General features: G+C 39.6%; 1 protein-coding gene across 5 annotated transcripts in view; it reads left to right on the top strand.

Moving 5' to 3' along the window:
- RBM46 (RNA binding motif protein 46) overlaps positions 1 to 17634 on the top strand; it is a 28340-nt gene extending 10706 nt beyond the window's left edge. For 2 of the 5 annotated variants that reach the window (XR_009968268.1, XM_062637456.1), the window contains one exon: positions 724 to 2255. Coding sequence is in view for 4 of the 5 variants with exons in the window: in XM_062637456.1 (XP_062493440.1) it covers positions 724 to 749 (26 nt within the window). In the remaining variant the exon portion in view is untranslated. Of the gene's footprint in view, positions 1 to 723; positions 2256 to 17421 lie in introns of those variants that run through there. The other 3 variants (XM_062637454.1, XM_062637455.1, XM_062637452.1) reach the window with 2 other exon arrangements.
- The last annotated feature ends 440 nt before the right edge of the window (positions 17635 to 18074 follow it).

Here is an 18074-nt window from a genome sequence, read left to right as displayed (position 1 = left end):
CTGTTACTTTTCTGTTGCTGCTGCTGCTTAGGGAAAGGGAACATAAATTTGTAAATCTATGCCTGTGTAGGATAACTTGGAAAAAAAGAAGATAAATTTAACGATGTTGGACTATGTTTATCCATGAAATGACTTGACTGACTTCAGTAAAATCAGTCACTTCAAAACAGGTATTTACTGAATTTATGGTATTTTTCTAGTACGGTCATGTCCCCATTGGGGTACATCTGGCAGAACTTGGTACTTACTTAATATATATATAAAATTTTATATATATATTTATATATTATATATATTATTTATATTATATATATTCTTACATATATTTATATAAAAAAATAACTAACAACTCAGAAGAGTGATCTAATACACACATTAAATTTGTCTTCATTAATATTTTGTGTTCAGTTGAGGTGAAACAAAGGGTTGTTACTGTGAAGTTTGGTTTTAAAAAAGTGTATGTATATCTATCTATAATGAGAAAATACTTATGTTCTATACCAAAGACTGATGGTGCTTGAACTAATATAATTTCTTGTTGACTTTAGTATTAGGAGTGCAGAGGAAAGGGAAGAATTCAGAATTAGCATAAGACTGTGAAAATGTTCATTATACCATTATCTTAACTCTTAAGAAACTTAAGTCCATTTTGGATAGGTAATTCAGTATGCTTGCTGAAATCAAATTCTTTCTCTTCTTTACTTCCCCCTCTTTTTTCTCCAGCCAACTGTATACCCTATTTGGCTTGAACTGCCCTCAAGAAAAGTTCAGGATGTTTTGCTTTGGATCTTGCTATGAAAGGAAAAAGACCACCAACTACATTGATACATTCTGTGATTCACTGGAAAATCACATTACATGTTTATTGATGAATAATTCTGTAAAACACATATGTTTATTAAACATTTCACTTTAAAGATTAGTGACATGGAATATTAAATTGTTTTGGATAGCTTGATTAGATTTACTTAATTTGTTTAAAAGATTTGTTAGCTGTAGTAGTTTATAAAACAGTTTATTTTTAGTGTTGAAATAATTTGCTACAATTCCTTGTATTTTGAGTTTCACACAAATGTTACAGCTTCTGTGATAATAAATGTTAAGAATCATTAAAAAACATAACCAACAATGCACCACCTTGGCAACTCTGCCTTTTCGTACGTAAACATGCATAATACAAAACTTAAATATCATACTCAGATTTGTTTCTGTAACTTGATGCAAAATTTCATAGGAGGAACATGCTCAATAGCATCTTCTGGTACAGCATTGCATCAACAGAGGAGTGGTATTTTGAAGGGCCTGTTTTGATGTCAACTTACCATCAGGCTACATAAGATGTATTACTGTATTTGTAATGTTGAGCTTCAATACCTTAAGTAATTCTTTGAGACAAAAAATGAGCAAAAACCCCACAACTTGATACATACAAATTACATGTACTTTTATGTACAGCTCACTAAGTTGCATTTACTGTTGTTAGCACAGCTCTGTTGGACATGTGTGCTTTCATGTTTACAGAGGCCTTATTCATATCCAGGCTATCCCTTGTAACCAACACTTCTACTTGCCTGTGGTAGCCATGTTGAACAGCAGTTTGCTCACTTTCTAATCAGGCCATGTTCTTCTGAAGAAAGCATTGTTTAGCATTAAACTGAAAATAGTTTTGAATTTTTAAAATTGGGTAGGTATAATTAATTTTGAGTGAGCCATCTTGATTTTCATTGTGACTGTTTAGCCTTTCTCAGTAAAGTGCTTTATTTATTGAATGACAAAAAAATAAGGGGCATGTTTTGTCTGTTTTTAAAATCTGAAGCTAATGGAGTAGATCATCCTTCCTTTTGGAATTTAATATACAGTTTCAGTTCCTGTTCAAGGAATGCATCAGTCAAGTGGCATACTTTTAAGAGTCTGAGAGCCTCACCTATGCAAGTATTGGTTGTAAGCTTTTTTGCCTGAAAAGTGTTTGTCAAAACTATTATGTAGACAGAAAATGATGCAATGGAAAGATCTAAAGCTGAATAGTTCTTAAAAGCAGTCAACTATTGTGGTCCATCACATATTTCGGTTCAACATGTTTCATCACCATATTGTCTTTTTTTTTGTGTCAATTTCAGTGTAGTTATAGGAGTTTAATTTGCGTTTGATATTGGCTACATAATAGTTGTTTTAAGTGTTTTAATTTTTAATGTTGAAATCATGTGTTTGACTTCTGTACATGAATTCGCATTTCTATTAAATTTACACTGTTAGTATGTGGTGTGTGTAAAAGAAACACTATTTTTTATGTATGGTACCTTCACAGGATTCACTTTGCTTTCTCAAGTAGCGGGTTTTGGCCAGAAGCTCCAGTGCAGGTGCTTTGCTGAACAAGAGGAAGCGTAATGAAGTGGCTTAGCAAAACCTTGAAAAAAGAAGAGACATTTTTAAAATATAATTTTGCTTCATAGCTTCTGTCCCATTTTAAAGTTGTTAAACTGTAATGATTTCCTAAGAAACTCTGTTGGGCGGAAAGAAGAGGGGGCTTGTTTTAGTTCACGTTTAAACTAAGTGGTCCCTGAGGCCAAAACACCAATCTTTAATGACACCTGAAAATAGGGTAGACTTTTCAGTAATATTCTGTGATACTTCTAATGGAAATCTGGGCCAGCCAAAGCTAGGTAGAACTGCTATTGTTAGCTACTCAAGGGAATGGTGTGATGAACTGCAAAAAAAGACTACAGAATATTAAAATGAATACCTGCAGGAGAGCTGACTTACCCCAGGAACAGAAAGAGGTAGTGATCAGTATTGTAGAAGAATGGGTTGTATTTTTCAGGTATGCGAGATCCTTTCTTGTTCAGATTTCTGATTGTGCTACCATCTGTGAAGTAGTTCTGTGCAAAAAGCACTTTTGCTATAAACTAGCAACTCCAGTCATTAACTAAAGTGTGTACTGTGGCAATTATTTTCAATAGTCCCAACAAGTGTGATTGCATAAACCAACAATCAAATGTTTAAGTGTAATACAGCATAGGTGGATGCAAGCCAAACACAACCCTCAGGCAGAATTTGGTCTTTGTTTTGCAGATAAGAGCAAAGGTGTAAGGAATAAGCAGCTGAAGCAGCAGTAGCACTCAGTGGCTGTTAATTCATTTTTTTTGAAGTTTATTTAGAACACATCATTAAAATTGTAATCTCTGCAAAATTGCAAGCATATTTTTTGCATTTAGAGAAATCTCACTGGAGCTTATTAACCTTTGAAAAATAAACCATGTATTCTATAAATACTATGACAAAGGGAAAATGTGGTGCTGCACGGTTTTACAGTAGTTGTAAAACTGACAAGTGAATCCATATACCATCCTGTTCTGTAACAGGTGTAGAAACCAGAAGTCCCTCTGAAAGCAAAGGTTCACTGAAATAAAGTTTTGTTCCTTTGTGCTCAACCCACTGCGTTAAGAACTTGCCCTAAATAAGAGAAGACAGTCCTTATTCCTACAGTTACATTTTTTTCATGTTTTCTTGCTTTTCTTTTAAAGTATTATAATTACTATGTTATGGTTTGTGACAGATGGTAAAGCCAGTGTTACAGAGCAAGCGTGTCTGCGGGATTCAGCTTCTGGCTTCCAACCCCAGGTTTTGTTTTTTTTTTTTTCTTTTTACAGGAAAAAATACCTACAAAAACCCCAGTAGATGAGGTGGGGGAGCTAAGGCTGTTTGTCACCAAGAGCTAGCATCTTACATAACAAGCAAAAGTTACTAAATGCAGATTTCTCGTAAATAGGAAATAATATTAAGCACAAAGTCATCTGGGAGTTACTAGGTTAATGCACACTTGACATAAAAGCAAGCCCCAAGAAATCAGCTGTTACAAGTCTCTTTCAGTGAATTTCTTATCATAATCACTGTAACAGAGAATGACCAGTTTAGCATCATTTTGTGCTATTTAGTATTCCACTTCATGGGCAGCCAGGGGAAGGAAAAGAGGTAACGATCCCGCAGTCTGCGGTACAACTTCCCTGCAGTTACAAAAAACCCTAATAGTCCCCAGAGCATCTAAGAAAAGGGAAGGTTTAAAGCAGTCAGATCTCTCTTGACCCCTCAGTTTTTCACGGGCTAACAAAGCTGTTTGTTAGGAGCCACACAACATGCAGCCATTCCAAGTTGTCTGTGGCTGAACTCTCCAGCTTAAAGAGTCCGAGTAGGAAGGCTGGCCCTCCTCTGCACATTGCAGGCTGCATCAGTAACAAAACCAACCACATCAGGAGGCAGAGCCTGTTGTTGCCTTGTGAAAGCAGTACTGAAGCCAGAAGGATAGCACCAGGCATATGGATCACGGGTGAGAGCAGGTCTTTTCCAAAGGTACAGGCACAGCAAAACTGCCACAGAGAGGCATTAATTGACAAGAATTGTTTAAGAATGCCTCAGTAGTAGTTTATTTTTTGTTTAAATGGTCTTCCATCCAACTGGCATAACTTTCACCTTACTGCAGAAGGGCTTAGTTTCTGCAAGGCCTCATTTTCTTGAAAATAAGCTTTTCTGTCTCCAAAAATATAAATGACAGCTGTAGAACAATGTCAAACCAGATGGAATTTTTAGGACTCCAGAATGCAAATACCTGCTCATGGGAGTTGAAAGAAAATTGTATGTACTGCTTGAAATTTCAGGAAGTAAAAGAACACTTCAGTATCTTCAAAAAGAAGCCTGCAAACCCAAGATTGTTCCAGTCTATGTTTTGAGAATGCAGTGATGCTTTTTAACTAAGCCAACAGATAAAGCTTTAGACTTGAAAGAGGTGAATAATCTACAGTAATAACCATCAAGTGCAGCACTGGCTTGTAGATCAAACAGTAGTGACCGTACTCTGCATTTTAAAACCTGTGGTCCTTGAGAAAGAAGGCATACTATTGCGAGTTTTAGATGGGGAAGGGAAAGCATTGAGGTACAGGAGCTTGACTGTTACAAAATCAAGTGAGTGACACAAAACTGACACAATCAGGAACTGAAATGAAGCAGTGCAGGAACCAGAAGCACCTACAAGGGCATACTGTGGCTCGCAGAAGCTGGTCTGTTTACTGCAGTTCAGCTTAGGTAGGAAGTCAAGAAAGCTGTGGCAGAGTATGAAAGATGACAACCCAAGGAGGGTAATACTTGTAAGTACCAATGTTAAAATATTCTGGATGGGTAAAGACAGATTATTTGTGTGCAGTCAAAATCTGCTGGGGAGAGAAAAAGAAACAAAACTATGTGAAAGTCAGTGGAAATCCATACCTTGATAGAAAACTTTATGTAAACATGGCCATGCTGCTAGGGCAGCTTGCCAAGAAACGAGTACCCATTTCAGTAAGTTCAACTATACGAGTTACAACTTCAGGCCTCAAACTTTTTTTCCTATGCTGCCAGAGGCTGTGGCTGCTATTGCCTTACAGTTTCCTGCAGAGGGAAATATTCACCAGTGCATTAAAACCAAATATTGAGTCAAATGATCATTATCAAAGCTGGAAACATCTCTACGTGTAAGCAAAGAGTGAAAGGCTAGAGTGTCAATAAGAGTATTCACTGAGTTACATAGCTTTTTAGCAGAAGTCAAAACATTTCAAGCAATAAAATAGCTCTCTGAGCAAAGGGAACCTATCAAATCAATGGGAAACACAAAAGAGGCGTCTTAAATCTTACTCCTTTATGATTTAGGAGCCTGCCTCTGGGCTGCAATACTGATGTTGTTACTCTAACGAAGAAGAAAATTGGTGTTCTAAAAAGAATGGCACTGGAGGCTCTTATTTTCCCTTGGATGTGTATTCTACCTCAGCTCTGTATTCCTTTCTACCAAACCGATTTCTGTGTCTGGTACTAAGGAGAGGACATAACTCCTGGATCTTGAATGTCCTGTGCTGGGCAAGCATTCCTTAAGCAGCACATGTGACCTTCACTACCTGTGCCCAGTGCCTCAGCTGGCCCTGCAACAGCAGTCCTTCTGCCCCACATCCTGACGTCTCCCTTCCTCTGCTCCACAGGTTAAAACAGGAAGAGATGGGAAGAATGATTCTGCCCATTTACCGGTACCTTTTCACAGGCAGAACTTAGTATTTATAGCACACTCCTAAAGAAGGGAGAGCAGTAGGTTGGATTCAGACTGATGAAGGAAGAGACCTTTAACCCTCCTCTAATCCCTCTTTTTCCTTTTAGTGACAAGGATCATAGAATCATAGAATGGTTAGGGTTGGAAAGGACCTTAAGATCATCTAGTTCCAACCCCCTTGTGTTGTTTGTTGATATGTACTTTAACATATGCACCTTCAGCATAATTAAACAGGGTCAGGAAGTTTAGCCAGAATAACATCTATTGGGAATGTCTATCTGGACTCTGGGCAGGAAGCTGTCATAATCTTCCAGGAATCAAGTTGTTCTGGCTGAGGAAGAGACGCCTCACAAACTTAAAAAGCAAAGGAGGCCTTGGGTCCATGCAAAAAGAACCAGGCAAGATAAAACTCAAGATGCCTATGGGATGATGTATTTTGAGGACCACACAACAAGGCTTAAGTGCCCAGTTTCAGTTCTGCCTTGTAGACAGCTATGACTAAAACTCAAATTCTTCATGCAATCCAAGGAGATGTTTGTTTTTTAATATATTACTTTTATACCAGAAATAGAGGTATGCCAGAAAATGCTTGACAGCTCATCTTTAGCACTAGCTTTCCAAGGAGGGGTGGTGCACAGCTTTCATGCATGTAGTCTTGTAGTGAAAACTATGATTAAAGGTTTTTTTTTAGTTTTTTTTTTGAGCTAGACAAAAGTACAAGAAAAAAAGGCAATCCTCCTCCCCCCCATATCCATTATCTAAAATAATGTTCATGAGACAAAGCTGCTTGATCTCTAACATTAAGGCATATGTTTTAATGGAACTTTAACTACATATTTTTTTTGTTAAAAAAAGCATACAATTTTCAGCTACCATATCATATTTTAGCTACCTAATTATATTTGTTTCATCCATTCATCTGTGTCAAGGATTTAAGCTATCAAAGTGGTAGATTAAGAAGGGAGGAAACAGTCACATCACCCACTTTGTCCAGCAGTCCAAATACACCACTGAATTTCACTACATCTCCTGGAGCAAGCCCAATAATAGAGGATGAAAGCACATCTTCAGAAAGGCAAAGTCCACAAGATGCCAAACCTTGCAACATAAATTGGATCAGGATTTCTCAAGTTTAAATCTGTACAGTACTTCACTGCAAAAATGCTTGATTTCTCCCACATACAGAGGATGTTTTCTAAGCCCTTGATATATCCTCTTGCTTAGAGCTCAAGAAATTTCAAAGCTACCTACCAACTATACTTATTGTAACAGCCTGTCTTTATTAATAGCCATCAGCTGTACTTCCCTGTTTCTTTTTCACAACCTCATGTGAAGCTTGTCTAATATTTCAGTAACTACTGAACAACTGCATGAATAACACTATAGGAAGACCCCAGCAAGCTGTCAAGCATGTGGAGTTCAACTCTTTTTAGCTCTAGTGAGCCTGCACAGTGGAGCTCGCAAGCTGGCCCTGTTCCACAGCTGAACTGGAGATAGCTGGGCATTAGCAGAGCTCACTGCCCTGATTTGGGTTTGTCTGATCTGGAGGAGGGACATGGACTCTGATTCACAGGGTGCCTGGAGGTGAGCTGCTGTGGACAGGTATGGAGTTTCTAAGAGGAGCTGGAGCTAGGTGCTCTCACCAGAGAGTCTGGGAGCAAAGCAGCTGCAAGTACGTCAGTCTGCCAGAGAAAGTCTTTCAGGGATCATCTGGACAAGTGTGTGCTTAAAATCTAATAACATGTAAAATATTTTCATCCCAAGGTAGATCAGGAATCTTTAAGAGCATCGTATCTTGTCATTTTTGTAAACAGCTCTACTGACGCTTATTTAGGCTCTTCTAAGGCTAGGGATAAAGGGGTGCATAGTGCATACTGTACCAGTCATGACAGCTATTTAATGAACTCTTGCATGCTTCTGTACAATGGGAGGTAATTCATTAATGCTACTATATTTCAGAAGCTCAGCTTCCCATCTTCCTCACCTGTACTTCAAACCCTGATAAAAGCAAGCAGGCATAGCTGCTTTTAGGGCCAGTGAAAGGGTAACAAAAATTCTCCTGTAGCAGAGCATCTGCCAAACTTTTGCTGTCTTACCCTAAAATTATTGGCCAGAAAAGCCAGTTTTTCCGCTTCATACCAGATTTATGCTTGTTAAATCTATTTCAATTGCATGATATACCAGTATTTCATAATGAAAAGAAGCTTCTCTCCTGTATAGGTATGATCTGACTTTTTCTAAGCCATTCTTCCTAAAATTTTCAGTAGACCCCTGGGATAGTGAGAATACTGTGTTACTGAAAGAAAACTGATAAAAGTAATTTTGCATATTTTGAGGGTTCTTATTTTGGTGCTAAGACTTCCACAGCCCTTCCTCACTCTGTATTAGTTCTGCAGCTTTTCTGCTTCAGGAAGAAGTAAATACGTGTTGAACTTCCAAGATGTTGGAAAATTCTGGCCAGGGATAGCCTTCAGTGCAGAGGACAAGTGTCTGATGAGACACTTCCCCAGGGCTTTAACAGCCTCATTATTACAAGCTAGCCAGCAGCAATTTAAAAGCCTCTTTCCTCTTTTTTTGTCAGCCAGAGTAGAAAGATTCCTATTTTATGTTCTCATGCCCTAGCACACTGTTTGTCAAACAAGAGCCAGAAGAGACAGGAGAGGCACCTGACCAAGGAAGCATGTACTAGCAGCCTGAAGAGTAGAACAAACATAACATGAAGGAAGCTTCATGTCAGTATCTTGTTTGAAAGATTGTGAAAGAGTTTATGAAAGATTTTGGGGAAGCATTTCAAAATTCTACTTTAAATTACTTTTGGCAGTTTAACAATTCATTAAAAAAAAATAGCATTTTAATTACTGTTGCATGAGAGGGAGTCGCAGAGAAGATGAGAAAAAGGATAAAGATCTAAGTACCAGTAGACATTTTTAATTGCATTATGTGGATAACTGCTTCATAACTTTTAAAAAACTTGTTGGATTATTAGGATTCATAATGCTAGAAGAAGCAGATGTTTGACTATAAATGATAATATCCTAGCCAAACAATCTTAGTTAGTATAGCTAAGACTCAGATGTATTACAGCTCCTGAAAGGGAACTATGATCAACCTTTTCCCTATATCAGATATTTGATCATTTTGGTTTAATTTCCAAGACAGTTCAACAAACTGTATCCCAAACTGTACTGCTTTTCTCATCATAACTCTTTATATTCTCCTCACTTCATTGCTACTTCAATATTTTGTGGACCTTGCTTGGCATTTCCCCCCATCAAATATTTTTCTATGTCATAAAAATCATAGAATCATTTGGGTTGGAAGGGACCTTTAAAGGTCATCTAATCCATTTCCCTAGCAATGAGCAGGGACATTTTCAACTAGATCAGGTTGCTCACAGCCCTGTCCAACTTGACCGTGGTCATTGATTGTTCTTCCACAACAGGCTTCAGTCAAATACTGTATTTAAGTGAAAACCATTTGTTGCTTTCCACTCATCAGGTCACATTGTATTTTCTTTAAAAAGAAATCCAAAACCCAGCCCACCACTCAGCATATCTATTCTGATTCTTTTACTTAAAACTGCTGACCATTCTCAGTTATACTGTTTGGTATCAAAACATTTTTCTCTTGTGTGTTTTGAGACTATTTCCAAATAAACTATGTCCATCTTCAAAGGGTGCTTTTGAGATAACATGCCAGAACGTCACTTTGAGTATGGATTCAGCATCACTAGTATACAGCTCCTTCCAGCTCAGCTGTGTCTGTCACCAGTTATGTTTTCTTATATTCTTAACAAAGTCTTCAACACAATGCTGTTGGAAGCTTACATTACAGATTTCTGCTAAGTATCAAATATACTTATCAGGAAAAGAACTGAGATTAATCTTTTACAGACATTGTTTTATAAAGGCAGAGTTCAATGCTTCTACCACATCTCTAACAAAATTCTAACATCTTCTTTGACAAGAAGATACCTATTCAGCGGGAAAATGGTCCACCTGATCACTGCATATATTTTATGTTAATGTATCTAATAAACAGGTACTTTTGTAGTACAGTACCTGTGTAGAATCATTTAAAGTGTGCAAAGAATTTTTTAAGCAGCTGACAAACTTTCAATGTTTGTTACATGGTCAGTTCCGGGAGATACAGGGAGTGGAAGATGTATAAAACAAACTTGGGCCATGGCAGCCAAAATCTCTACTGAAAATAAACTAGAGGACTGCAAAAGGAGGTTAGAAGTGGAGCACAGAGGAAGTATATGAAACTTCATAGTTAAGTTGGTTTCCAGGTGGCAGATGTACACAGGGTAAAAATGTCCAAAGAGAAGAATTTTTTCAAAAGTAAACACAGGATCATTACAGTGGGGCAAGAGCTTTCTTGTTTATGGAAGAAAGGAAAGCTTAACAGTGATTTTCCTTCCTTCCCTGCAGATTTCCCTTCCATCCTGCAGAGTTTTCCCTGCCTGAGCTGTCCCCACCACATCATGTCTCTGCCAGTCTCTTGCTTAGCTTAGCATTTCAGATCCTGCCCATCTCCACACAGTTTCCTGTACATCCCTGCATGATATCCAATTAGTCAGAGTTGGATTTTTATTTTTAATGTACAAATTAACAAGTCAATGCACATTAAGATGCATTTGTTTGCCTCTTTTCATTAATTTTTAGCTTCTGATCTTTTTGGACTTGTCTGATGCTCCCTGGTGCCCAGAGGCATTAGGTTAGGCTACCTGGACCTGGTTAGACACATTCCCTAATGTACCAAGTTCAAAGAAGGGAAAAGAGAGGTTTCAAAGATCTGTGGGCAGGAAAGGCAGGGCGCTCAGGAGCTGGGATAATCCCTGCTGAAGGAGATAACAGAGGGCCTGCAAAGCCCTTACCAGCCCTCAAGGTACATCAGCCTCCATAGTTGTTCTGCTAAGTCAGGAGTGGAGAACCAAAAGGGCTGCAAACAAGTAACATTTAAAGCAAACACCAACCCAAAACAGAAATAAATATTTGGTGCACATGTCTGGCAACACAAGTGTCTTAAGTCCTGACCTATATGAGAAAATAAATGCATTATTAGAGTTACAGTGTCCTCAACCTGGAAGCATTCTAGTCATCAATGAGAAAAGCGTACAGCTGCAGGACAGACAGAAACATGAGTTTCTGGCTTGAAAATATGAAAGCCATTACCTCTGGGGAAAAAGAATCCAAGACAAAGACATTCACATGGAACTCAGAGAAAAGCATCAAAGGGGCTGTGGTTCTGGAGGGACAAATATTTGAGAAAATATTATGAAAGCTAAATATGAATATTTGACTAAGCACTAATTTAATAAGGGATCAAGAGATCGATCTACAACTATTTAATTCACAGAATGTTAATGTTAGTGGTGAAGCAACCTTTTTTTTTTGTTTAATGCTCCAACTAGTTTATTTTCCAGTAGATACACATCAAAATATTGGGGAGCAAAATGAAGACACTGATTTCTTAAGCATTCTGTCAAAGCATTAAAGCCAATTCTTGATCAAGTCCCATAGGAATCGGATATTAAAGACTTGAACCATTAAACTGCAACATGGGGGGAGGGGGGGAGCAGAGGCATTTCTGCTATTTCAGTGTTAGGGTCTTCTAGAACTTTCTACTGGGGTTTTTTGGTACTAGAAGTTTCACACCACATGCTGACTTGCACTGGAAAGCACGTTGCACCTTGGCTAGGAAGAACACAAGCACAAGCCTGACAAGGGAAAAACCCATCTTCTGCTTTTCAACCAACACTGCCTTCAAAATGTTGTTATCATTAAATTGAATTTCAAATATGACTGTGCTATCCCTATCGGACTAAATCCTAATGGAAATCAGGGAAATAAAGTCAGTAGCTCAAGTTAGGCTTTGAAGGCACCCAAACTTAGTAATAGCATAATAGTAGCAATTATGTGAAAGATTAAATGTAATTTCGTGATGAATCCTTGTAGGTGCTAGGTACCCAGCTGAGAGCAATATGGAACAGTCATCATGCATATCAGCCTATGATGACAAGACAGCTAATAGTAATTTAAATTAGCAAGACAATGGAAGATGATTATTAAATTAACTTACAGCTTTGTGAAAGATATTCTAATTTTTAAAGTGTTGGTTATTTTAATCTCCAACTTTGCAATACCTGATAATAAGTGAAGAATTTTAGAGTTCTTCAAGAACCAGATTCTTGTGTGAATATGAGCTTATTTAATATTCCTTTCTGTCCCCCACCCCCCCCCCAGCACTTATTTATGCTATCATAATCAAAAGCACTCACTGCAATAGCAATTTTTCAGAACAGATTTTGACTCAACGAAGCCTCTATACTGCAACTAATTCATCAGTTTTTACAAGTGAATGTGTATCACAGCAGGGTGACAAGATCAGTCTTGAGTCTGCCTTGGCTTTGTTCAGTTGTGGTGGACCAGAGCCTGCATTCAGCGTAACACCTCCACTGAGCCAACTCAGTACCAAACTGAGTTTAAAATAACAGCTGGTTTTGAAGGGTATGCACATTCAATACACCTCAGACATACGCTTATGTTTTCATCTCCTGAAATACCCAGGCAAGCTAGAGAAGAGGGAAATGAGAAAGAAGCAAGGTTTGGCTTGAAGAAGTTTTTTCCTTGTGTTGCTGCTGTTGAGGACAAGTTTAACAGAGAAAGCCAAGGGGCAGGTCAGTACCAGCAATATCCTAACCTATGTGGGTGAAACCCAGGGCACAGAGAAGGGTGCTGCCCTCCTGAGCAGGGGCTTGGGCTGCTGCATCACCAAGTCCCCAAGGCAGCCATTGGCCAATCTCCAGGACAGCCTGTCTTAGTAGGAACCCCATGGGCAAACAGGGCTGTAAACATGCAAAACCTCCCCTTGCAGCCAAACAGTGAATTTCAGCTTGCTCATAAGGTAGGGTTTTGGCTAACTTTCAGTTTTAAAAGAAATTAAGCCTGCCTTTCGAGGCACTAAGGTGGCCAGATCCCATCAGTTCTCACTATATTCTGACTACCTCCCCTGGCTTCTCTCCAGCTAGAACAGCTTGGCTTTTCTTTTGTTAAACTGATGTTAGTCTGAACAGGGGTCTTAACACACAGGCACAGAAAATGAAGTTTTATAAAATGAATAAGAAGAGTCATTCTAGCACTATGGCTAAGAGATTCCTCTGACAGAGAGAGGAAAAAAGGCATTTTAATTGCTGGACATAATTAGCCAGACAGATGAACTATAGTTCTGCAGCAGTCTGTGATGTGAAAAACAAGACATGCATGGGTGCTGCAGGCCACCCATATGCTCAGTGCTGGCTTGTGCTAGAAAGGAGGAGGAAGCAGCACCCAAGGGGCAGCCCTATAGCATTGGCACCATCTCCCACTTCTCTTGCTCCTCAGATTTCATCAGGAATACTTACACAAGCCAAAAAGATTTTTTGGGTAGGTTTTAGCACAGGTACTGCAAATTCAGCCTTTTGGTGCAAGTAAGCTTGGCAAATCCTAGCTCTGTGCCCTTAATAACTTGCCTCCCCTCCTACACGTTTAGTCTGCCAGAGATGAATTACTGGAGACCTACCCAAGCTGCTGTATCCTGAGGGGCAAAGCCTAACCCTGCATCTTTTCCTTTCCCAACTTCTCAGCCCAACCTCCTCAGGCTTGAAGCACCTCCAAGCTGTGGAAGAGAACAGTTGCTGCTGTAGCATGGAGGAGTTCACTCATCAGATGCAAGCAGCAAGGAAAGAGGAACAACATTGCTTGCTGTGGCAGGGTCTATCCTGTGGGATTTCTCTACCTCCCACCCCCATTAAATTGATACAGAAATTGAAAAAGGTCCTCCCATCCCAATGGGTGTAACTCAGTGGCAACAGCCATGTTTACTGGTGGAAAATTCCTATAGTTTAGGTAATATTGCCACTGTGGAGGCATTGCTCTCGTACCATGCTTGCACAATTTGAGTGTATTTATGAAGTTAAAATAGGCTAAAAATTGGGTTCAAAAAAGGAGGCAAGACAAACTGAGACTTGTTCCAGCTTAGGCAAGAATTTCACAGAATCATAAACTGAATTACCCACAGGCAACGTGTTCACATTTCTGACTGATGCAACTATCTTCCTTCAGTGGAAAAAGGATGTAAAGGAAGCTCAGCAACAGAACTGCTGGCAAAACCCCCATTGATAGATAAGCCGATTATTTCAATGTTGAAATTTTAATGTTTGTTTTTTAGAAAGAGGCACTGGATTAGAAATATGCTCTTCGGTGGTTTTTTTTTGCCCCCTAAAAGTGAAAGAACCAACCACTTTAAACTTCCCTCCTCCTTACTTCATGGAAAAAAAAAGATAATAAAAATCAAAGTGTTAGAAGAAACCAACCAGAGAGTATTTAAAAATACTTGATGGTTGTACAATATCATTTTTATCATTAGTCACCATGAGTTCAAAACTAAATAGTAAAACAACCTATAAATAGTCCTCAGTTTAAGCAATAACTTGTCAAATGTTTGCTACATTAGGAAAAGGATTAAGTCACAGCTTTTTGGTCTACTGAGGGAACGTTGTCAAGTGTATACAAAAATACTATGTCAAACGCGTATTATTTACACATAGCATGCCAACAGGAGGACGGAGGAGCTCAGTCATTCCAAATCACAGAGTTTCACTTTGGAGTACTTCTTTACTGTCAAGTGTCACCCTTAACAAGAGGTAGGCGCTAATCTTAGGCACTAATCTTATCAACACAGCAATGTAATATGTGACTGATGAAAACATGGTTCATGCAAAATGGGATTCAGTTTGTGGGGAAGAGGATTACATGATAAACAGGAAGACAGAATCTGTCCTGCTGCGTAGCTGCAGCATGCTGGCTGTGCATGCAGCACAGGATTTGCTGGGGATCAGCTCTGCAGAAGAGAGCAGGCAGGCAGGTGGGACAGCAGTACATCCTTGTAGCAATGAAGTCTTAGGTAAGAATTGGCCAAGAGGGCAACAGAAGTGTTTCTTCCATGGTACCCATAGCTCAAAGCTGCACCTGGAACATTGCCTGGCTGTTTCCCAAGTGCAGAGGAGAGGGAGCTCAGTGGAGCTCCACTACTCAACCACTACCATGGCGGTTGAGAACTGGAGCACACAATGCAACAAGGAGCTGCAGAGTGAGCTGAGCATGCTTAGCCAGAACCTGATCCAATTTAGATGTTGGTCTTGCTGGAGCAACAGTTGGACTAGAGACCCTCAAAGGTCACATTCTACTCAAATGAGGCCATGAAACTAGAAAGCGCATGGGACAAGCTGAACAAAACCTGTTAGTTGCCTGGATGGGAGATGGTAAAAGCTGGCAATGCCCAGCATCACCACCATTTCCAGAGGTTAACTATACAACATCTAAATCAGGAAATATAACATCTGTGAGAGCAGAAAGGCCTGAGATTGAAGCACACCCTTGCATCCCTCTCTCCCACCAAGCCATGAACCAAGGGGGGTGAGAAAAAAAAACACAGGCAATAACCAGCCCCTTATTCAAGCAGACCTCCTTCGGTTGCTGCCCAAAGACTAGGGATGCTCAGCACAGCTGGAGTCCTGGCGATACATGGCAAGTAAGTCTGCTTCTCCCTGGGCGGTAAGAAGAGAAGCCTTTAAAGATTCCATCGTGTAACATCTTGACTGCATGTAGTTTCCTTTCCTTTCTGTCCTGTGTCTTCAAAAAGCCCTGTGAGCTGTTCAAATTCCAGAAATTTTTTTTTTTTCTTTAACCTTAGAATGAGTCTCACACCTTTAAAATCAAGACAGCACACAAAAATCACACATGTGTACTCTTCGTAATGTATCCAGAAAGTTACAGATTTCATCCCTACCTACCTGTTTGGGGGACTGAGGAGCTGGTAGCATGGTAGGGTCTGCTTAGAAGAGAGTAGACTTCAGTGAAGGGCACAGTGCAGAAAGGTGTAAGGGTGCCCTTTGCAGTAGGCTGGCATGCCAGCAAACGGCACACCTCAACCTTGAAGGTCCGAGGACCTGCACCATTTTTAGCAAGAACTTATGACAGTTCAGTGGCAGCTGGGGGGAGGGAAGAAATCAGCTCATGTTTTTTATTTTAGTACACCCAGCGCACACCAGCTTTCCACAGCAGTGCATTTGTGAGAGCAAGCCTGATGCTGGAGACTGGGAAAGGTCACTTCTGGGTCACATCAAAATATTAATTGCATTTTACTACACTATAATTTGTAAAAAATGATTGTACAGGTCTTCATTTACAGGGCACGACTCAAGTTCTGTTTCTTCTCTCACAAGTTATATCAAAGAAAACTCATTTGAGATGGCAAGAGAAGGGGCGGTTGGGTGGGGAAGATGATCAGAATTAAACAAACAAAATTTTGAATTAAAAAAATTAAGATTATTTTTCTTTGGTCCATTTTACACTCCTGAAATCAGGCCTGGTCAGAATCCCATTATGACTTGCAAGGGGCTAACAAAAGACTCAATCTGAGATACATAATTAGATCTTTTATTAGATACAGAGTTGAGTACAGCATAGATCATTATTGGTTTACATCCCAAAGGCAAGTTTCACAGCCTCCTACTGTGCGTTTAAGTGAGATGGTTTTGCTCTTTTCAAATAAGCACCACTGGGAACTGCCCCAGTGGAGGTTTCTCTTTTTAGGAAGACCAGGAATGCTCTTAAAATGCTCATGGAGGAATTCCCTCCATGATCCAAGTAATCTTCCTCTTAGAAGATGACCACCACTGCTCAATTACTATGGCAAGGGCTTCTCCTAGAGCTTTGCTCATCTGAGTTAGGACTTTCTCACATTTCGCAACCAAGGTTTACTATTTATGGCCAGTTTTATTCCTGTGCTTTTCCTGACACTACTCGCCAATTACACAGCTGTTTGTTCACTTAAGTTCACAGTCAGCAACCTTGCTTCCTATTTTACCAAGAGCAAGAACTAACCTTTGTATTTTCTAACACATTAATCAAACCCCAACACTTTCATCAATTTGTTGAAGCTTTTTATCATGGAGTTTACTTTGAGCTCTGGCTGTTGGAGCTGAAAAAATGTCTAAGCAGTTAAGTGATGCTTTCCTACTGACACAAGTTACAAAATAAAACTTGTAAGTATGGCTCAGGGGAACTCTGGCATCGCAAAAATCAGAAGGCGAATAAATTTTTAACAAGACCTATAAAGTGTGCTGTGTATTAGTTTAGTGCTTTTGAGGGGTCTATCTCAGGAGTTTGGTACTATTGCAGTAAGTGCACGATTTTGAGGGTTACTGCAGTTTCAAGATTTTCTTTCAAGTGGTTGTTAAAAGAAATGCATGGTTTGATGAACACAGAACTCACTGGGTGGTTTTCATCCATTTGGCTTTCTTCACACCTTCCCAGGACAATCTCTATTTGTTATTACAAGTAGCCTGAGCAGAGCCATCAGTCAAACATAGCAGCAGAGACACATGAACACAGAGAAGATACCTGCCCCATCTCACTTGACCTGCCTTGTTCAACAAGAGCACTACTTCAGACTCACCAAGCCTAAGACTATCTCACATTCGTTCCTGAGAAAGAGTAGTTGGCCACCAACAGAATTTCTCATGCAATGCCATCCAACTCATCTCAAAAACAGAAGGTGGGCACCATTTAGGGACAACTCAAGAGCAGAGGGAGGATAATGGTGTATCAGGTGGACCGTTCTTTGGTGCAGACATCTTCCTGTCGTCCTCTTCCTCAAACTTCTCCACTCAAGAGCTGGATATGCCCCTCTTTTTACAGTCAGAAGACCCCAGGGTCTGGAGGCTACTGCTGCTACCAAATGAGTCACATCTGGCTCATAGCCTGGCAAGCCCCAGGAAAACTGACAAGCTGTATTGGATAATTGCCGAGGCACCTTTGCTCCAGGAGACCTGCTATCAATCTCATTTATTGGCATAGTGCTGCACTGTAGGACTGTAAAAAGCAGTAAAAGGAGAACCGCTTGGATGGAGTTACCTGAAATATGCTGTTCAACTTGTTTCTGTGCTCCTGTTGACTGCATGAATATA

The sequence above is a fragment of the Pezoporus occidentalis genome, unplaced genomic scaffold (genome assembly GCF_034315485.1).
Source record: "Pezoporus occidentalis ecotype Australia unplaced genomic scaffold, CSIRO_AGI_Poc_V1 ctg53, whole genome shotgun sequence".
In the NCBI taxonomy this organism is placed as follows: Eukaryota; Metazoa; Chordata; class Aves; order Psittaciformes; family Psittacidae; genus Pezoporus; species Pezoporus occidentalis.
This window is presented reverse-complemented; position numbering and strand designations above follow the sequence as displayed.